This window comes from Orbicella faveolata, unplaced genomic scaffold (assembly GCF_042242905.1).
Source record: "Orbicella faveolata isolate gen_17 unplaced genomic scaffold, um_ofav_v1 contig_34, whole genome shotgun sequence".
Classification (NCBI taxonomy): Eukaryota; Metazoa; Cnidaria; class Anthozoa; order Scleractinia; family Merulinidae; genus Orbicella; species Orbicella faveolata.
In genome coordinates this window covers 13,096,373-13,117,500 of record NW_028301563.1, presented here as the reverse complement: position 1 = coordinate 13,117,500, position 21,128 = coordinate 13,096,373, and the positions used below count along the sequence as shown (strand labels likewise).

Below are 21,128 nucleotides of genomic sequence, written 5' to 3'. Positions count from 1 at the left end.
GCTACTGTTGTACACTTTTCTTGTTGTTTTCGATTAATGCGGATCTGCAGGGATCGGATGAATACCCGAGTTAAATTCGTACTTATTAAGAAATATTTTACTTTGGCGGGACTTTCAAAGTTGAATAGCATCATGGTTTCGATTTCTAAACCATTCGAAGTGAAGACATGGAGGCGGCCGACTCGACGAGAGCCTCTCCGTCAGATTTCAACATTTCGAGTCTTTCGAGGGTTACAAGTCCATCACTTGACGCTCGAAAGCATTGGTATGTCCTCAAGAAGGAAATTTGTGGTGTCCGACCGGCGGACTTTTTGAGAAACGAGATATTTAGGAGATTTCCCGACGAAATACGAAGTGTAGCAACCCGGGAACTTCAACCCGCCAAATCGGCGTTTGTTGTCGTTGAGTTCAACAGAATGCCAAGTACCGTCTTCGTCACTTCCACGTTCGGCTTAATTGCAGGCCTTATTCGTCAGAAAGGTATTCCACCAAACAGCCTTATCAATTCGCCACGTTTTCTGCCAGTTGTTGGTCTGCTAAACTCCGTCGCATTGGATTTGGACAATGATTTGGACCCCGATCGCGCGGAAGACATTTCTTTTGGCGGGAAAATCTACCAAAGCTCAGTGGAGCTCAGTTCCTTGCTCGCTGAAAGAACGGCGAAGATAGACTCTCTTGAAATACAGATAAAGGATCTTCAAGCTCGGATTGCAGAATTCGAGTCGTTCATGGAAACAAGTTTGAACGATTCATCCTTTTCCGATTTGTCTTCCCCGTGTTGCTCCTCGACGCCGTCAAAATCATGCCTGAGTTCCTCGTGTAGTTCAATCGAGGATACAAAGATCTGTCCAGATTTGGGATCCACGAACAAGAAACGGCTGGTGCTTAAAAAATGCAGGGAGGTTAACGCTGCCCTGGAGGACGTTTCTGCAAAGTACCATGAGTCAATCGCTTCTGTCCTGGGGAACACCTTTTTGTGTGGCACAAGTGAGGAGAGAGGAAAGGTACGGGATACCATCTCCGAAGTCATAGACTTGGTAATGGAATCAAATGGTACCAGGAAGGCCTTGTCTCAGCTCCTCTCTCCAGAAACACAAGCGCGTATATTTGAAAGCATGCGTGTTCCAGACTGGGTGCTGTTGTATTTCAAGTTACAAACACGGTTGCCTGATTCAGCATGGCAGACATTGCTGAACTTAACTCGACTGGGAAAGAGTGGGGTAAGTTTTTAAGCTCACTGAAACAACTTCTAGTTACATGTAAGCTTAAATAATAATAATGAAAAATAGAACCATAATGATGGATGAATAAGTATTTAAATCAACCCTAAATTACCTTGTGATTTGGTTGTCATTCTCATCTTGAGGTGCATGTTGGCGTGGGGGTGGGAAATTATTAAAATAATTCAGCAAGGGTTTAAGAAAGAGGGTCCCTAACAGATATAGATGCATTGACTTTTTTTTTTTAATTTTCCTTAAGAGATCTGAGGACACACCTGTACTGCTATCAAAGAACAAAATCAAAGCCATAAAAAAACTAGTGTTCACTGTGGTACGAAAAACTTTGAAAATTGCAAAAGTTGGTGAGGCAGATTTTGATGCTTGCGATGTTGATCTTGGTTCTGTTCTTGTGTGGGCAATAAGGGAGCAGCATCTTCATTCATGTGACACAGAAGACAAAGAGTTCAACATAAAACTTGATGGACGCCCCCTTGGAGGTGTGTGTTATTTTAATGGTCCTTTAAGGTGGCTTTAAGCATACATGTAGGTCTGCTAAGTTTTGTTCAATATGAAATAATAATATTATATTTAAAGATGCAAAAATATTGACTGTATTCATTTGGGAAATGGGCGTTATTCTTTTGTATGGGACTCATTGGTCTGCACAGTATAGACTGGAAATCATCTTTAACGTATAAAATAATTATTTAGTAATAATTATTTCAAAAGTATAACTATATATGTTTGGAAATATGTTCCATAAAAGCTGCTTATTTATATATGCGTTTTTGTATTCAATCAAAAATAGGTAAAGATCAAGTGGCTGTAGGCCTGGCACCCATTAATTTTGACAACAAGAGTTCTGAGAGTGCATTGTCAATTTACCCCATTGCAATAGGGAACTGTAAAGAAAAAAGGTTAGTAGCGCTTAAATCAGGTATCATGATAAATGAAACAATTATGAAGTAGTAATACTGTAGTTCTAACTGAAGCTGTCCCCATTTTCTGTTTTTGTATGTGCGCTGATTGAAAACAATTAAGGCTGGTTTTCACTAGAGCATTAGCACAAGCACAAGCATAAGCATAAGCACAAGTGAAAACAGCTGGGACATATGTATTAAACATATTAAGCATAAGCAGAAACATAAGAATTAATGAGCGCACTTATTTGTCTTGTGCTGTTTTCACTAGTAGCGTGCTCGACATAAGCATAAGCATAAGCACAAGAAAAACAGAACTGTTTGTTTTCCTTGTGCTTATGCTTATCCTTAATAGACCCTGATATTTCGTCTGTTTGCGTGTCCTCTTCGAGTTTGACCCTGATTTGGTCTTTACAACTTGCTCCGAGCCTGTGCTCTTGCCTGTAGTTTTAGTCAACAGTTCCAGGCCTCTCTCTTCACTTCTTTGCAAACATGTGCAGCCTTTAGTGCTGTAATGTTCCTCAAAGTTCTCAAACATTTTTGCTCAAAAATGTGCCTGGCGTGGTTGATCACAGGAGCATATTATTGCTAACAGAAATTATTCTTAGTGTTCAATGTGCATGCTTGGCTGGCTATAAGATTAATAGTCATAACGGGCTTGAAAATTGTGCCAATAGTAGTCCACTGCAGAATGCTAATGATGCTGATGTTGGTTTTTTGTTAGGTCAAATTTAAAGCAGTTACTCAGGAATCTAAATCATCAAAAGAATGCTATTAAAAAATATGGCTTGTGGGTGGATGGAAAAAAGTATAAAATTTCTTTCACAGGTAATTCAAGAGATACAAAGGCAAGGGTATAAACTAGTACTTAAGATAAACCTGCAAAATTAAGAATCATTAAGATTTTTAATGTTTAATACATTCTTAAGCTGTCTATCAGTTGAATTCCCTGAAATCTGCATTTTTGCACACAGAAATAATGCATGCATGTAAAATGCATACTCATGATCATGTTGCCCTAACAACAACCATCAATGTCAATGTTATTTTTCAATTAATGTTCATTAATATGGATTTGACAAAGGAACATCAGATACCACTCTTTATCTATGTACATGTGTTATGAAAAATAATTTACCAGTGTGTAATCCATTTAAATGTTTCCTAAATTTCCTGTTCTTCATGCAGTGACTATTGATTACAAGGCCTTGCTACTTCTACTGAATAAGAAAGATGATGAAGATTTCAAACTTGGAGGCAAAGGATATGACGTGGAATTTTGTGCATTTTGTGATGCTATCAGAGTACTTATGTTTGTTTATTTTTTACTTAGATGTAATATCATTAACCAGTCTGCTGTAAGCCAAAAATATTGAAATGCATCTGCCAAAAATAGGAATATGCTACAACCTGATTTTATTTGCCATTATGCAAGAAAGCAACAAATAGAGAGAAATAGTTTGACTCAAAAAAAAAGCAAGGCAAACAAACAACACAGACTGAGATCTGTACTTTGTTTGCCGAAATGTTTTGTGGAATAGACTTAAAGTTAAGTACATGTAGGTCATAAAGTATATTTCAATCAAGGCTGATAATGTCTTTAATTGCTTTATAAAACACCTGATGGAATAGGGAAGTTGAGAGAACAATAAATTGATCACAATTTGTATCTCCTGAATACATCAAGTAATAATCACTAAACATAATGATTAAATGATTATGATTGGCAGCTAACATGTAGTCAGATGAGTGTATCTGGTTTTCTTGATAGCAATTATCTGGATTAACAATTCAGCATTTTTTTACATTTGAATTGAGCACTTTGTTAAAGTATTCAAGAAATAAAATGTTACAATTTCAAATTTTATTTGTATTTAGGCTTGTACATGTCATGGAGCTGATGTAGATGAAACCTGTTTGGATTGCCTAAGATCTAAAGCAAACATTGGAAGGTGAGACTGATGTGAGGAAATGAGATAAGTGCAGCAAATTTCAGATATGCCCAGGTGAAGTTTCCAGACTTTAGCTCTCCTTTTTTGTGCTTTATAGGTCTTCAGGCATCCGAGATGATCTTAATTTCCTTCTGGAGGAAGACCTAAGTGCCATCAACCTATGCTCTCTACATTGTGAGATGAGAAATTGCGAACAAATTTTGGGCTCTTTGGGATTGTTTGCTTGTCGCATTGGAAGCCTTGACAAGCTGAATGAGGCTTTGTCTGATTATGGTCCTGAAAATTTGCGGGCATTTCCAAGAGTAACTGTAAAGGAACGGAAAGGACAGCAAACAGAAATAGATAGAACAAACATAAAAGTGGCATCTTTTTCAGGTATCGGTGTTGATTGCCATATACTTGTATCTTACTCATTTTATCAGCATTCTTAATAATTAGGAGGAATTAATTTATTTTCATTTTTATGATACTAAGTGTTGTTTATACGTAGATATTGTTCATTACTTGTATTTGAATTGCAGTAACTGTTATTATAATTGTTATCCCTTAGGTTCTACTGAAAGGGCAGTTTTAAAGAACTTTGAAGAAATTGTAGAAAGATCACTGCCACTTGAGAAAGTAACAAAATATTACAAGGGATCCCCTGGAGCTGCAAAAGAGGTCATTTTGAACTATGTCACATTCTTTGAAGAGAGAGTACTGGTAAGCAAAGTGAATCTTAACACCCCAGTTTGAGGTGTGCTGTGTGAGTGGATGTCTTACCTTTGTGGACACAAAAAAAAAGTTTAAAATTTTCGGATGAGGTTTCGGAATAATCAAGGTCGAGGTAAGTGTTATCAGCCAAAGCCAAAGGCTGAAGCTGATAACACTAACTGAGACCTTGATTACTTCGGATATCACAAAAACCAAATCTCATAATTGTTTTATTATATTATATTGTTATGAAGAAAATAACGACAAACACACTTTATTTTCAACAAGCCATTTTCTTACGTGAACTTGATATTACTGTTGGAAATCATGCATTGTATGTGCAACCTACGGATTATTCACTAATCTGCTAGCAGACTAGTGAATAATCTGTAGGCTGCACTGTTTCCCAGAATAACTGTAGGCTTTTAGCCAATGAGAAGACAGATGGTGACTACAATGTGTAATAATATTGTTGTTGTTGTTGTATGTTGTTTACTTGCAGTTTGTTAGTGAGTTGCTTGACACGGGAAGCTTCATACGAGATTATGGCTCAAAGCAAGAGCAAGTCAACCTCAATGACATAAAAGGTAATGTTTTGTACTTAAACCTGTAATATGTGGACCCCATGTTAAGCTACCATGCAGTGAATCTATCCTGGTTGCATTTTCTGTCCAATAAAATCAATAAACTAAGAAACTTGAGGAAAGGACCCTTTGCAGGTGTCTTATTATATGGCCTATTAACCATAATTTAATAACAGTTTTTCGTCTTTTCTCTCTGGATATATATACATGTAGCAACTCCAAAACTCTGTGAATTCTTACATTTTCACACAGAGCTCAAAGCATTCTTGGTTGATCTAAAAGAGCAATGGGTAAACAAGCAGAAGGATGTGGAAGAAAAATTCCTAGAGCTTGATGAAGAGTCAAAAGTGCAAGTGCCATTGCCAAAAAAACGGAAAAGAGGGAAGAAGACAGAGCCACAAGAACAGTTGTCTGATCCCTTTGCCACATATGCAGCAGAAATTCAACTTGAGATGTTTACTAAGGTAAAGTTAAGGATTCTAAGCAATTCATATAGATATATATTACTCATCTGGAAAGGTTTTGATTAGGATAAAAAGATATACATGTAGATTTTCATTAACATATAAGTAAGAAATCTGTTAGAAGAGTATTGGTTAAAACCGGTGGACAATAATAATAATATTGATGAACTGAACTGCCAATGCCTGTTCAACATGTTGAGGAGCTGTGTAATCTCATGACAGTGTTGACTGCAACTTGCACCACATTTTGATGGGTACAAAATGTATCTTAAGTACACATGACAGGGCTGTCAATAAGCTTTGTAACCAATAACAGCGGCTATGGCTGAGTATGTTTGATGGGCCCCTGATATGTACAGGTAAACTTGCCTGTAGTTGATACAATTCAAGGCTGCAGGTGAATCAAAACTTATTGACAGTCTGGCATGATTTGTTACATGTACCTGGGAAACAAGCTAAGGAATTTCACAAGCAATGAATCCTAGCTCACTTGATGATTGTTCTTTGTCAAAGGTCTGCTGCGATTGGAGAGAGATCGCACTAACAATGCGTGACAGAGTGTTTGAAGAGCATGAAGAGCAGCTTATTGACATCTATGATGTAAAGGTGAAGTTATTATGTGTTTACAAATTTAAGTATGTCCTATGATCTGAAATTCTTGGCTTGCTAAATCTTCTGTTATTGACTTCATCTGATGGTCTTCCTCTACAGTGCAAGGAATGGGGGTTTTTGCTAAAGAAGTTATTTGGTATGCATCTTGGCACTGGTGATTATGGTCACCTGGTTGTAGATCATAGTGCTATGCTTTTGCGTCATTTTCGCTCTCTTTACAAATACTCTGGTCAAGGATTTGAGTCCTCCCACAAGCTGCATCGCCAGTTGTACTCAAAGGCAACAAACCATGATGCATCTGGACCTGGCCAGTCCTGTGAGTCACCGTCTAATTTTAAATTCGTATTTAAATGATGTTATTTAAAGTCAACTTCAGGTCAAAATAAATTAAAACTAGTTTGCCTGGTTTTTTCTACATACATATATGTGTACATACATACATATCCTTTATTTAAACATGATAAGACTTAAAGCTCAAAGCTTGTGGGGTTGTGTAAAATTAATTACAAATGAATTAGGGATAACATTACTTACAAAATATACTCACTACAATAAAAAGTCTAAAATATACAGTAAGATCATAAAAAAAAAAAGTACAATTCTGTTTGACAATTTTATGAATCATGAAAATATTAATCACAGTGATGCTTCAAATCATTTTGACCTGAAATTCATTTTAGCCAAGTGTAAATGCAGCATTAAAATGAAGTGCATCATCAATTTATTCATGTTTGCTAATAGAGCTGTACACAGGCTTTTAGCCAGAATTTGAAGAGGCCATCCAAAATGTGCTCTAGGTCCTGCTCAAATGAGCAATTTTGAAGACAACATATGTAAAATAAAGCAATTTTCTTCAGAAAGTGGCCATCCATGGGACACCTAGACACCCATCTGGCTAAAAGCCTGGCTGCACATGTATATAATAAGTATTGATATGCTGCACAGTAAAGAGCAGTAACAAACAGTTTGCTAAAATTATTTGGGACTTTAAAAAATCTTTCCTTTTTCAGTGAATCAAATTCTCACCCACTGGTATGCAACTATGCTGTTGCCTTTAAGATACTCATTCTACGAAGCCAGGAATTGCATCCAGTTGGGTAAGTTAACTTAATTTGGCACTTAATTGGATAATGCACAATAGAACTGAAATTTACATGTAGTTGACATTCTGATTAAGTGAGCTGATTATTACACTCAAATAAATTATTTTTGAGTACTACTCAGGATTGAAAATGGCACACATCAAGTCATTACATTGTGTAATGTACCTTTTTGGTTTCCAGGAAAGAAAACATTTTCTTATCGTGGATGTGGTTGGAAAAGTGGAGATTATGATTTGAAATCATGGACAGATGAAAAGAAAACCTGGATAATAGTTGTCTGTGATCTGTTTGAGCAGATGTTTGGAACTGACTTCCTGAAATATGATTATGAAAAGGATCATGGAGGTAAGGTTGATGATGGGCTATCATCTAGCCTTTTAGAGTACTGTCATGAGTACTGGGAGAGGCATTACTCTCTACACGATGGAGAGCCACATGATGATACCAAGCATCATTGCCACCCCAGAGTTAATTTAAGTGCTGATGACATGCTACAACTGATACAAAAAAAGCAGTCAGCACCTAGACACGAAAAATGCGATGTTTCATCTGAAAAGCTTGACTCTGCTTTGATCGAAGACCAAGGAAATCCAACAACATCACAGCCAATGAAGCCACAAGGGGATGAGGATGAGGGTGCCAACATAGATACTGGAACCAATCAACAGCCAGAAGAAGAACAGAGCCCCACACTAACTTACAAAAAATTTAGCTGCAACTCTGATTCCACTTCCATTAATTGCGATCCATCCCCAAAAATTGCTGATAGTGCCACTGTCATTATTGAAGATGAATGTAATATGATGGCATCACAGCAAACCAGCCTTCAAGTTGCGATTGCCAAGACCACAACAAGAGCTGAAGTTGCTGCCCTTTACAGCCTCATTCCAAAAGTAGCATCACGATCACTCTCTGCACAGCTAAAGCCAGTTTATGGAAATCTGTCCATTTCAGATCCATTTTCTATAGCAGAGCGTCCTTGTGAAAGTGATATCAAGAAGGCTAACAAAATCATTCACGATGAGCGAAAAGCTGGCAAGAATCCTAGTGGTATTGAGATTCAAGGCATAGGACAGTTCGCTGAGAATGCCTTACCTATCTTGCAACGATTCTGTGCGATAGCAGACACTTACCGTCGGGTATCTGCAGAAGCCAATTGGCTATCACAGATGATGTGCTCACCTGGAGATCTTGTGCGGTTGCAAGATGCCCTTTGGCATCATCCAGCTAATCAGCCAATATTGAAGCATGGTAATAAGAGATTAGATACCACATCATTTTCGGATCTTGTCGAGGAGCGATACATTGACAGCTTTGTCATTGACATTTGTATTAGCAAGTTTCTCGATGAGTCCAAAGAGAGTGGAAATAATTTCACAGTTTACTTTCCAACAGAGTTCTATGATTGGATGAGCTCAAATGACAAGCAGTTCCAACAGCATCGGTTGAGAGAAAGATTAAAGCTGTTAAGAAACATTGATGACTTAAAACAAATATTAGTGCCAGTGTACATGCCCAGCCACTGGGGACTAATCTTTGTAGATGTAGCCAACAGAAAGGTATATTTTGATGATGGACTGAATTCTAATGCTCCGCATCTGGCCCTTCCCTCAGTCAAAAGGTCATTAGAATTGCTCTTGGAAATGTACCCTTGCCATACATCTCTACAAACACGTTTCTGGCGAGAACATCAGGGATTTCAGCGTTTTGGCATGCCATCTCAGAATCCAATTAATTCAAAGATGATTGGAGTTGGAAGCTGTGGTATTGGTGTTGTCATGGCTGCAAAGGATTTTATCCTAAAGGGTCCCTCGGTCATTCACAACTTCCAGTGGCGCTACTGTGACATGGATTTGCACAGAAAACAATTAATGATGCAGATTCTTAATTGGAGTGCACAAGCTTGAATCCTAGCACTTAATGTCTAAAAGAAGAACTTATGTCTCATGTCAGATGGGCTGTTGTTATCTGAAGCCCGAATACTTTTTTTATCCCTACAATTTTTTGCTCTAATTTGGTCTGTCTCACTTGGGTAGTCAGTCCATGATGGGCTGTTGTTATCTGAAGGCAGAACCTAATTGTTTTATTATTATTATTTTGCACTAATTTGTTCTGTCTCACTTGGGTAGTCAGTCCATGATGGACTGTTGTTATCTGAAGGCAGAACTTAAATGTTTTAGCATTATTATTTTGCACTAATTTGTTCTGTCTCACTTGGGTAGTCAGTCCATGATGGGCTGTTGTTATCTGAAGGCAGAACTTAATTGTTTTAGCATTATTATCTTGCACTAATTTGTTCTGTCTCACTTGGGTAGTCAGTCGATGATGGGCTGTTGTTATCTGAAGACAGAACTTAATTGTTTTATTCTTATTATTTTGCACTTATTTGTTCTGTCTCACTTGGGTAGTCAGTCCTTTTGGACTGTTGTTATCTGAAGGCAGAACCTTATTATTATTATTATTATTATTATTATTATTATTATTAATAATATTATTATTTTGATTTTGTACCAACTAGTTCAATCTCTCTTGGGTAGTCAGTCCAACATGGACTGTTGTTATCTGAAGACTGAACTACAACCACCTTTTTCCACCTCGTGGTCCATACCTTGTCGCGGTGAGGTGGCTTGCGTGCCTCAATGACCTGGAGCAATTTCATTAAGAAACCCAACACTAACTGGTGTTGCGTTTTTTAAAGGTAGAGGTCAGACTAAAATGGACTATCTATTGCTTTCAAAAACAGACTAGGATGCTATTTGAATACCAGACCAGAAGTAAGTAACTTTGTTTTTATTTATATATTCATATCATTCCTGACTAACCATATGAACAATGTGTTATTAATTACTTCTCAATGCACAACTTGAATCAATCTCATTTTGTTTCAACAGGTTCTAGCTCAGTGTGGAATGTTGCTATCTAAAGGTTGAAGCATACATGTACTTTTTAATCATTTTTATTCTGTACTGATTTCTTCTCTCTTTTGGGTAGTCAGTCCAAACTGGCAGGACGTTTGTCATCTGGAGGCAAACCCTAATAATAATAATTTTTTTTTTTCAAAATAGTCCCTATTTTGCACTAATTTATTCCCTTTCTCCTGGGTTGCCATCTTAAGGCAGAAGCTAATTTCTCTTTTGGGGAAAAGATCCTTATCTTGTACAAATTTGTTCTGTCTCACTTGGGTAGTCAGTCCATGATGGACTGTTGTTATCTGAAGACAGAACTTAATTGTTTTAGCATTATTATTTTGCACTAATTTGTTCTGTCTCACTTGGGTAGTCAGTCCATGATGGGCTGTTGTTATCTGAAGGCGGAACCTAACTTTTTGTTATAATAATTATTATTTTGCACTAATTTGTTCTGTCTCACTTGGGTAGTCAGTCCCTGATGGACTGTTGTTATCTGAAGGCAGAACCTAACTTTTTGTTATCATAATTATTATTTTGCACTAATTTGTTCTGTCTCACTTGGATAGTCAGTTCTTATTTCACACTAATTTGTTGTCTCACTTGGGTAGTCAGTTCATGATGGGCTGTTGTTATCTGAAGGCAGAACCTAATGTTTTTAATCCTTGTACTAATTTGTTCTGTCTCATTTGGATAGTCAATCCATAATGGACTGCTGATATATGAAAGCTGAATCTAATATTAATTTTCATCAAAATTATTTTGCATTTATTCAACCCAGCAGAGCATTTTGTTGATTAATTAATCAGTATCATTAAGTACTTATGTACTAAGTCCATTCATTTTTTGGAGGGAGGAGTACTTATTCAGTTCTATCTTTTTGTTGTCAAAAGACAAATTAGTAGATTTAACAGTTAGTGTTCCTTAATCTTTCTGCACTAAGTGGCTTTTAAATTTGACAGCTGGACCAAACTGCATTCAAGATTACTTCCAGTTCGTACTGCGCATTCTCAGCACTCAAACATTGGTGAGTCTCACTTGATGGAATGCAAATCAATGTTATTCGTTACGAAGTGCTTACATGTACCTTATCTCTAAGGCATTTTAAATTCTTTTTCCAACAGTTTCTTTGATTTTTACGGCTACAAAGTGGTTTCATCTAGTGACATCAGAAAGAACTAAGCATAAAGCTTCACATCCATAATGGCGGTTGAGATGAAACTTTGAACTTACTTCATGTAAATAGTTGCGAATTGTGACATTTTGTGACGTCTTACACGAATCAGAACAGAAACCGTAAACAAACTCTCGAGAGTGCACAGCATGGACCGGAAATCATCCCAGTAGTTCACCGATATGGCATTGTAGTAAATTCCCAATGCACATCAATTCAAAGCAAAACTTTTGAAACATAAAATCTCAGGGTTAACTTCCCGTAGCCTGTACCTGAGAATAGATCAGGCCACCAGATTACTTCAAACTCTCGGGTCGCTCGCCCTTCGCCATGCCCAACTACAATTTCAATTTGTATTGATGGAGTCTTAATAGTCTTACTTCGTGCTCTCTCTTTAGCTTTCTGTAGGGCTTGCTTGGCATTTTGCGGCTCATTCCTCGTCGATACCTCTTTATCTCCCAGACAACTTCGCTTTAGCTTTAAAGGTTCAGCACTTTGCTGGCCAAGGGCAGAAATAACATCATCGACTTCATAGTCCCTGTAGTGATACACTTTAGCTTTTTCTCTCCACACAGGGGGGCGAAAATGCCTCTTTTCTCTGGCGCTGTTGATAAAAGCATTTGGCATATCCGCCAACATAGCCTGGACATATTTCGCAGGAACATGAAACCTTTCAACGCGACACCATTTCCCTGAAAACAAAGAAAATGGAATCTTTTATGAGCGGTTTCCATTGTTTGGTTTCGTTGATTGTGTGTCGTTTCATCAAAATTAACTGTAGCATCCTACCCGAGTGCAACATAACTAATATCAACAACAGTGTTAGCTAAGGATTGTTCAAAATCTTGCAAGTGTACTGAAATCCTTCACTAGTCTCCAACAAAAGGCACAAAAATGACGTTTAATTTGTTTCTTTACTATCTCAAGAAATATATACAGGGGAATAATCTTCTTTAACTCATTTAAAAGAGCATAAAAATGCTTTCTAGGAAAAAAAATGTTGCCTTCATGGAGGCTACATGTAGTACTGTGTTTTTTATTTTTAATTAAGGTTAAGTGAACTAAATTTCGCCAAAGAATGGAAAGACTGTTGGAAAAAAACCTATTTCACTCTCTTGGTAGAGAGAGAAATAATTTTCCTTAATCTATGGTGACATATCCTGAAAACAGAACACGACCGAAACAGGAATTTTCCACGCGTAAACATTTCCGTTACCATTGCGACCTCCAGATTAAAAATCAATTGTCGTGTATGTTACATTAAACTGTCTTCGCTCGAATTTGCAGGGAGACTGGTTAAGTCTCTTGTCACGCATTCTACCATTAATTCTACCAGATCTTAGCGAGATAAAAGGCGAAGTTGTGCGATTTTTTTCTAATTTTCCAGACAAATTTGATCGGTAACAATAGCATTTGACGTAATTAATATTAAAAGCAAATGTTTGACAGTGTGAGAGGCTCTTTCATTCAACAAACGTATGCGTACACATTTTTTGACAGCTATTCGAGCATGTGACAAAAATAAATTTAAAATACATACCAGCGGCTTTTGGATGTAGACATGAATTCATGCTGTCCACAATGCCAGTTATCCATTGCTTGTAGCTTGAAGATCTTGGTCCTGTTCTTATTGTTGGAGGAAGCCTTATGACCTCCTGTCCAATGTAGAACGGAAGGGATGTTATGGGCTCTGCATCAGTGCGATGTTTCGAGCCTCTGTGTCTCATTAGCGCAGTTGTTGTGTTGAATGCAGACGGACATAAATCACAATGTGTTTTGTATACTGTTAGATTAGCTGCCATATTTCAGAACTAGCGCTAGAAAAGGGCCTTGCGAATTGCGCACTTGAACTGGCAATAAAACAATATTGTAATCAAGGATTTCTTGTTTATTTTGGCCAATCAATGAAACTTAAAAGGTGTAGATAGTGGGGGAGGTCTTCCGGCAAATTTAGTGCACATGCGGCGCAATAGACTGGCTCTTTGTTCACTCTTCGTCCTACAGTGAAATTTTTAGTCAGCGTAATTTCCTTAACACATTCCTACGAACTCTAGGCTTACAAACGTCAATCGTAATATCTGAAATTTCACCAAATCTTCCTTATTCAGTTCAGTACTGCACTTTCTGTGTTTGAGGCAGTATTGTTTGCGCACGTGCAATGGCTAGAAACAAACGTAAAGTGGTAAAGGACAAAGAGAAATTTAAGAAAATCAGAAAGGAAGCCCGAAAGAGGTGGCGGAACAAAAAGGCCTACGAGAAAGTGTTGAAGAATGCGCAGAAGGAGCTCGTCCCTGGTAAACTCGCCTCCGAGAAAATAAGCAGTCCGGTTGCCCAATTGCCGGAGAAAACAGCCCCAAAAGACGCTGCGAAATCAAAGAGACAAGTTGAACATCGCCACGTGAGAGAGTTAGATCCCTCCTTAATCGTGAGATCGGAAAAGTTTTTGGGCTGTGGTAGTTTTGGAAATTGCTACCTAGCTCATTATAGGGACGTCCTAGTTGCCGTAAAAGAATTCAAAGCTGAAACGTTTGGCCGTGACAACATGAAGAAGGAAGTTCGACACGAGGCAAAAATGATCAACCACCTCGAAGATCACCGCGGAGTCCCCCTGCTCTTTGGTATTGTGACCAAGAGTGAGCCCCTACGTCTCATCACAAAGTTCCACGGCCGTAAAGACAAGAGTGTAACTTTGTCCAACTTAATCAGGAAGAAGAAGCTGGACAAACCAACTTGGCTTGGAATATTGCAAAACACCATCGAAGCTTTGGACCACATACACTCTTGTGGCATTCTGCACAACGACCTGAAGAGTAACAACGTGGTGATGGAACAGCGCGAGCAGAAATGGAACCCTGTTATAATAGATTTCGGGAAAGCACGTTTTTTTTCCGATCCCAAGCCAGTGATGTCGTTGCCCGAAGTCAAACAAGAAAAATACAAGAAGCGATATCCTCACATTGCCCCTGAAATCGTAAACGGTAGTGGTAGGCAAAGTTATGCATCAGACATTTACTCGTTGAGTAAAATTGTTTTAGCTGTATTGGATTTGCTTCCTACAGCAACTTCAAGGTCACTACGGGTAGCAAAACGTGCACTTTGCGAAGAACCAGATGAACGCCCCTCGCTGAAGGATATGTTGGCCGCGCTCTGAATTACTGGACCGTCATTACCATCGTGAACATTCAGCGTGGCTTCGCAAATATGTAGTTAACAACATCACTTGTGAGTTGCTTTATTTGGCTTTATGTGTTTTAGACGTTTCAGTAAATTGAATCGTAATTTGCGATAAGGCCACTAACTGAATTGTATTCTGCGAGAATTAATGCATGTTTTCAGCGCTAAAGGAAACGTAATTAAATGTGGACCGCGCTGTTATGAATAGCCATGGTTAACGTTCAGCGTGGCATCGCAAGTACACGTAGGTAATGACTGGAATTAGGAAAACGTCGCTTGTGAGTTGCGATATTTGGCTCTGTATTTTAAGCTTTTGAAGGCCGGTTATTTCAAAGTCCTCTTAGAATTTAGCCCACTAATTGAATTGTGTTCGGCGAGACTGAATGAATGTTTTCGCTAAAGAAAATGTGGTCTGGCCGCGCACTAAATAAATATCACCGTCGTGAACATTCAGCGTAGCTTCGCAAATATATAATGAACGAAAAAGTTGCCTTAGGAGGCCCTTCGAATTTATTTTTTAGACTTCTCAACTTCCTTTGTCATGTTTAGTTTCATTTCGTTTGGGTTCTGTTTGGATCAATAAAAAGTGTTAGACAATAAATATTAGAAATACGGGTTGTGCGTTTAGCGCGAGTGTTTGACTTGACTAAAGTTCTCCACGCGAGTGGCGCCGACAATTCCGCGTGCTCTATCTGGAAAACATTTTCATTATGTCAAGAATTGAACGCCGCCAAGTGTGAAAAGATCATACCGAGAATTCCTAAGCAGCACCTCAATCGTACTAAGGCGCGAACTAAGTTCTTCAGTTACAGTTAATCATAAGCCATGGGTGTGTTGAATCCACCCATGGCTTATTATTAACCTAATTTGCATACATTTTTTCCTCGGGCAAAGCTCGTCATGTGACAAGGGAGAAAACATATGCCAGAAAAACTCAAACGACTATTGCAAATGTTTCAAAGTCTCACTGAATATCTTGTCCACAGAAAATGTGTTTTGTCCAGCAGGAAGGGGTTTCGGTACATTATTATTATCTAAGTTTAAAACAAGGGAATCGATGTAGGACAAAAATCTTATCTGTAACAAAGAGTCCGGCGTAAACCGTGAACAGGTAGAGAAATTAAAAGACAGAATACCGTAAATCACAACTGCTGCCAAATTTCGGCTGAGCAAAATAGAACTGTCTTTCAGGATATTCAGCGATCGTTGCTCGAACACTCTCCCATCCCCACCCCCATCCCCAACCCCAACCCCAACCCCAACCCCACCCCCTCTCCTTCACCATTGAACGCCTGTCACGCAGGCTATATTACGTTCAGACAGGAGCGCAGTCATAATTCACTGGTCTAATCAGCCTATTCTATAACCCTGTCTTGAATGTCACTTCGCCATGGGGGAGTTTATTGGAATAGGGGTGCTTATTAGAAAAAAAACGGCATTCATCTAGGGAGCGCGTATTGGAAGAAGGGTGCTAAATGGAATCCTTATGTTCGCCTTATTAGATCGAGCACTCTTACGTTTATATCTTTTTATTCTTTACGAGTTAGACAACTTTGTGAATCAGCCGCTGTCCAATCATCTTACAGCAAAGATTCTTTCCTGAAAGTAACAGCCCTCTGACCGCGTTTTGTTTTGGGCCCAGGCTTCGCCTCACCTTGTTTCGTCAACGCTAGATACCAGTCAGGATTGAGCACGGATTGATACGAAGTGCACTCGGTCCCACAAATCTCTTTGAAGACACATTCTGGCCGAGATGAGGAGGTCTGTAGAATTTTAAAAAGAGTTACTAAAAAAGTAATGTAATAGGATTGAGTCAGAGCAAGATCAAGACTCAACGAGTATAAAGAAAAAAAAATAGTACCTTCGAACCCCGCCCTTATCAGTGATATTGTTTTTGAGTCTCTACCCGGTTATTCCGAACACTATTGTCCTCTAAACAATTCAATTCAAAACCAGACGGTTCTTACTTACTGTGGTATATAACTCTCCGTTTGCACTCATTGCAATGCACTTTCCTGCCGCTTTTCCTTTTATCACGCCGGCCTCCACCTACTCCATTACAAGAAAAACTATTGACAAAGAAACACAAGAAATAGCAGCTGCAGCTGGGTCACAAATGTCAGTGTTTCACTGATTCCTGTTTGTGTATTATGGAGCAACTGGGACCTGTTGCTTAAGTACAGTGTTAGTTCGGTTCTGAATGGGATGCTAGTGCTGCAGGTTTCTTTTAAGCGTCAACAGTTAAGTTTCGACAACGACCACTACTCAACATGGCGGCCATACTCTTGCTAATAGGTCGACCGAAACATGCAGCCTTGGTTTACAGCGCACATCTTTTATATTGGACATCCAGGTTATGGTCAATTGACGCCTATAAAAATGAGTACTGGTTTTCGATTGGATCGCGGGCTCAAGCTAAATTAACGTCTTAAAACAGTTGGGCATCGTTGGTGGGAAAGTGAAAAACTTAAATTAATCACCGTAGTCGGTGACAGAATGTTTGTCTAGCTAGATTTCTGATTTTCTGATGACTTCGTACAAAGCATCTACACACTCTAATATTGTAACTGTATAATAAAGCTACCAAAGGACACGAGTGCAGTGTAGACAATTGCACACAGGGAACCCAATATTATAACAGGACCACCCAATTTATTTAGGATCGCCTTCCAAGTATTCCATTTAAAAAGAACAGCCCAACGTACGGCGAATTACAAAGAATGAAAATTATAAAGAGTGAAAATCATCAACAACGATCTACGATTTTGACGTTCCACCAAATTATCTAAATTAACATTGAAAGCGGAAATATGGCCGACAATGAATTGGTCAAAAAATTAAGTTCATCACCGTCATTGAGTTTTTCTTTTTCGTGTCTGGCTACATGTAGACAATGCTATATTTTCAGTAACAGTCAGAATTCCTTTTCTTTTAGTTTCAAGACGTTGTAACTCAGTGAAGTTCACATCAAAAATACATTTTTTCATTGACACTCGGCCTTTTCGAATGCAAATCTCGATTTCTTGAAACTGAAAAATGCTTAAAGCCATGACTAGAAGTTATACTCATAACTGACTATTACGCATTTCCTTTAATGTAAGTTTAGAGAATATCGTTCTATATGAAGGCGACATCCCTTCCTTGCTTGATGATTTTCTTTAATCTCCTCACCTGCCTACTTGACAATGTAACAATATCGTCAAGAGAAATAAGAAAATGATCGCTCTCGGAAATAAATGGCTACAAAAAATGCGAAGAAAACGTTTCACTTGAGTTTTGGCCGGGTTACAATTCCTAGGCACGAATGTAACACGCAGGCATTCTGTAAGTTATACGTTACATTACAATTAGCGAAATAAATTTCTCTACTCACTGTAACTATCATTTTCGTCCCGGCTTCCCTCTACGCCGTTCTCGTTTATTCTGAGGTAGAAGCCATGACTGCATTTTGAATGCTTCGGTGACGACGTGTTGGGAGTGAAATGAACCATGTCGTTTGTTGCTGTTGACTCGGTAAGTGGATTTGCTATACACTGAAGATATTTTGAGTGTACTAGTCTAACTTAATTGCACACCTGGATTAATCGTGACTGAAGCCTGCCAATTCCCTTTGCATTTTCTTTTTGTTTGGAGCGGCAAGTGATTTTTCCTCTACATCGTTTCTTTTGGCCAACGGTAGCTTATTGAAGAACAATTTCGCATCCTTGATTGTACCAAACTGACACTGACGTGCTTAGCATTTGAGACGCCACCTTAGACCTCAAAAGTGAGAATTCCCTGGTGCCGAGACGGGATATGCCTTTGGCCTGTTTCAAAATGAGGTGCTCTTTGCCTCTGCTTCAAAATGAGGCTCGGCCCAAAAACTATGGCTATAGTCTATGAGCCCTCGACAAAAACTCTTTATATGACAACAGGGCACGATCGCACACACGACAGTTTTGAAAGGGGAATTTCTCCTTAAACGATACCTAAGAAAAAATTTTTTTTCCTGACCGTTCGTGAAGTATGAGCGAAAGTCTGGCTGGGCCTCGTTGACAAGGAGCTCATAGAAAACCTGGGGACATTGTCCAATTATTAACGCTTACTGATCGCCTTTGTGTACCATCAAATATTTTCTTATATTGCCATGAAAGTTCCAATTTAATTGTGTGACAGTTTATCCTATTTATAAGTTGCGTGATTCAGGGCATCTAGGAATAATAGAAATCGGAAGCACGTGCCTGACAGTCTCAATTAGTTCAGCCGATGATTACCAGTTAATTAGCACCAGATTGTAAACGCGTTCCATCTTATCAACAAAACATGTAAGCTTGCGTGTCGGGTAATATTCCGTGATCAAAGAAACTGTTTAGAAAAGGTAAGCCAATCAAATTAGATTTCGCTAAGTTTTAAGCCAAAGAACTGATGTTTCAGTATTTTCGTGAACAAAACAGAATTGCTAAAAGCTTTTGAATGAACAAACAAAATTGCTAAAAGCTATGACACCAATTGTGTAATAAGGCATGCATGGCTCATATAACGTTTGTAGAGTGGGTGGGTTATGATGTTGTTTCATTTTCCTCTGACATTGTTTTGAAAGCCGCCCTCCCCCCCCCCCCCCCCCTACCGCCCTCCACCCCTCTTCCTTAATGTTCTCAGCAAGTCAAAATTCGAAAATGTCACGTGAAAATGCGGTTTCTGTAGCGATCGTAAATGAAGAGGAGAAATATCGGCCACGGAATGAGCGAGTCCACAGTTTTTACTATATCTCACTAGTATAGTTTTCTGTAACTTGTCTTTGTGTTTAAACATTCGTTTACGGTTTGAATTATTTTACTTTACGTATACCATCGTGCAATAGTTTAATGTTTGTGTTCAGTTGCAACCTCCACGCCAAGCATTATTTTTTAGAGAGTCGACGTAGAAAATGAAAAAAAAAAAAAAAAAAGACCTGCGCTAAAATAACCTGCAATGCAGGCGTTTTTTCCTGGACAAGGGAAACCCCATGGGCTGGTTCGAGATTAAACCAGCCCTTCCACGGCCAGCGTCAAACAGAGTGAGATCTGAGATTAGGGCTGGTTAATTTGACCCGCTCGGGCCGAAAAAAAAGGACAAAGAGTACAAAAAAGATAAGAAAACAACAAAGAGACGAGTTTGCTGGCTCAAGAGACAACCGCATTGCAGCCTAGCATAAAGAGTGGGTCCCCAATAGGTTTGGCGGGATGCGGGATTTGGCTTTTTTTCGCTGTGATATTTGGGATTTGAGCAGAAAACAGGGGCGGGAAGCGGGAATTACACTTACGAGCGGGAGCGGGATTTTGTGTTTTTCTGGGGCTGGGATGTGGGATTCGCAAGGGGAACAGAGCGGGATACGGGATTTCAATTCTTATATGACCACATAAATTGTTATTGACCAGCGAAAAAACCACAAGCTGGCAGAAACGAACCTTTTGTGTGTATAGCTGTCAGGTTTCAAGTAATGAATAGCAACAACTCTGTGCCCTGTCAGGTTCTGTCAAACGTATCCATTATCGCTTGACCACGTTAGTATCATGAGACTGTATGAGGGGCTATCTTTAAAACGGGGAACGGGGAATCGGGGAATCGGGGAATGGGAATGGGGAATGGGGAATGGGAATGGGGAATGGGGAATGGGGAATGGGGAATGGGGAATGGGGAATGGGGAACGGGGAACGGGGAATCTTTAAAATGGGGAATCTTTAAAAGCGGGAATCTTTAAAATGGGGAATCTTTAAAAGCGGGAATCTTTAAAATGGGGAATCTTTAAAAGCGAGAATCTTTAAAATGGGGAATCTTTAAAAGCGGGAATCTTTAAAATGGGGAATCTTTAAAAGCGGGAATCTTTAAAACGGGGAATCTTTAAAAGCGGGAATCTTTAAAATGGGGAATCTTTAAAAGCGGGAATCTTTAAAATGGGGAATCTTTAAAATGGGGAATCTTTAAAATGGGGAATCTTTAAAAGCGGGAATCTTTAAAATGGGGAATCTTTAAAATGGGGAATCTTTAAAATGGGGAATCTTTAAAATGGGGAATCTTTAAAATGGGGAATCTTTAAAATGGGGAATCTTTAAAATGGGGAATCTTTAAAAGCGGGAATCTTTAAAAGCGGGAAAAATGGGGAATCTTTAAAAGCGAGAATCTCTGGGAATTATTATTCATTGTAATTATATCGCACGCTAAAGCATATATGTTTAGCGGGCTACTTAAGCGGTCCAAATCTCGATTCTTACTCTTTGAGATCTGCTACACCGACCGAAGAATTGATCCGCCTGAAGAATTGAACTCCGGACTGTGACGTTTTTAAATCGAGTTTCGCAGTGATAGAT

General features: G+C 38.8%; 3 protein-coding genes across 4 annotated transcripts in view; 2 read left to right on the top strand and 1 right to left on the bottom strand.

The window, feature by feature from the left end:
• Nucleotides 1–11,871, top strand: part of LOC110046774 (uncharacterized) — a 12,555-nt gene extending 684 nt beyond the window's left edge. Inside the window, exons 1-14 of one of the 2 annotated variants that reach the window (XM_020752487.2) lie at nt 1–1,220; nt 1,480–1,717; nt 2,029–2,137; nt 2,865–2,968; nt 3,329–3,444; nt 4,019–4,092; nt 4,190–4,467; nt 4,643–4,794; nt 5,288–5,372; nt 5,622–5,833; nt 6,347–6,439; nt 6,545–6,761; nt 7,456–7,542; nt 7,729–11,871. The exon at nt 1–1,220 is cut by the window's left edge and continues 684 nt beyond it. In XM_020752487.2, coding sequence (XP_020608146.2) covers nt 168–1,220; nt 1,480–1,717; nt 2,029–2,137; nt 2,865–2,968; nt 3,329–3,444; nt 4,019–4,092; nt 4,190–4,467; nt 4,643–4,794; nt 5,288–5,372; nt 5,622–5,833; nt 6,347–6,439; nt 6,545–6,761; nt 7,456–7,542; nt 7,729–9,455 — 4,545 coding nt within the window. In that variant the 5' untranslated portion in view covers nt 1–167 and the 3' untranslated portion in view covers nt 9,456–11,871. The remainder of the gene's footprint in view (nt 1,221–1,479; nt 1,718–2,028; nt 2,138–2,864; nt 2,969–3,328; nt 3,445–4,018; nt 4,093–4,189; nt 4,468–4,642; nt 4,795–5,287; nt 5,373–5,621; nt 5,834–6,346; nt 6,440–6,544; nt 6,762–7,455; nt 7,543–7,728) is intronic. The other variant, XM_089271433.1, reaches the window with a different exon arrangement.
• Nucleotides 11,872–13,243: 1,372 nt separating this feature from the next.
• LOC110046756 (putative serine/threonine-protein kinase DDB_G0280461) lies at nt 13,244–15,700 on the top strand. Its single transcript, XM_020752463.2, has one exon. It carries the CDS (start codon nt 13,787–13,789, stop codon nt 14,777–14,779), a length of 993 nt encoding a protein of 330 aa, XP_020608122.1. The 5' UTR covers nt 13,244–13,786; the 3' UTR covers nt 14,780–15,700.
• Nucleotides 15,701–16,382: 682 nt separating this feature from the next.
• On the bottom strand, nt 16,383–19,077 carry LOC149104866 (fibroblast growth factor 1-like). Its single transcript, XM_089272283.1, has 4 exons — nt 18,176–19,077; nt 18,072–18,124; nt 16,774–16,851; nt 16,383–16,565 (listed from the first exon to the last, which is right to left on the bottom strand). The coding sequence occupies exons 1-4, from the start codon at nt 18,291–18,293 to the stop codon at nt 16,383–16,385; spliced, it is 432 nt and encodes a 143-aa protein (XP_089128409.1). The 5' UTR covers nt 18,294–19,077.
• Nucleotides 19,078–21,128: the final 2,051 nt, after the last annotated feature.

Bases quoted from the DNA above. Each gene is read 5' to 3' on its own strand.
- LOC110046756 (XM_020752463.2), top strand. From the start codon at position 13,787: ATGGCTAGAAACAAACGTAAAGTGGTAAAGGACAAAGAGAAATTTAAG.
- LOC149104866 (XM_089272283.1), bottom strand. From the start codon at position 18,293: ATGGTTCATTTCACTCCCAACACGTCGTCACCGAAGCATTCAAAATGC. The intron at 18,125-18,175 runs GTGAGTAGAGAA...TATAACTTACAG, and splicing joins GGACGAAAATGATAGTTACA to AATGCCTGCGTGTTACATTC. The intron at 16,852-18,071 runs GTGAAACGTTTT...GTAATGGAGTAG, and splicing joins GTAACCCGGCCAAAACTCAA to GTGGAGGCCGGCGTGATAAA.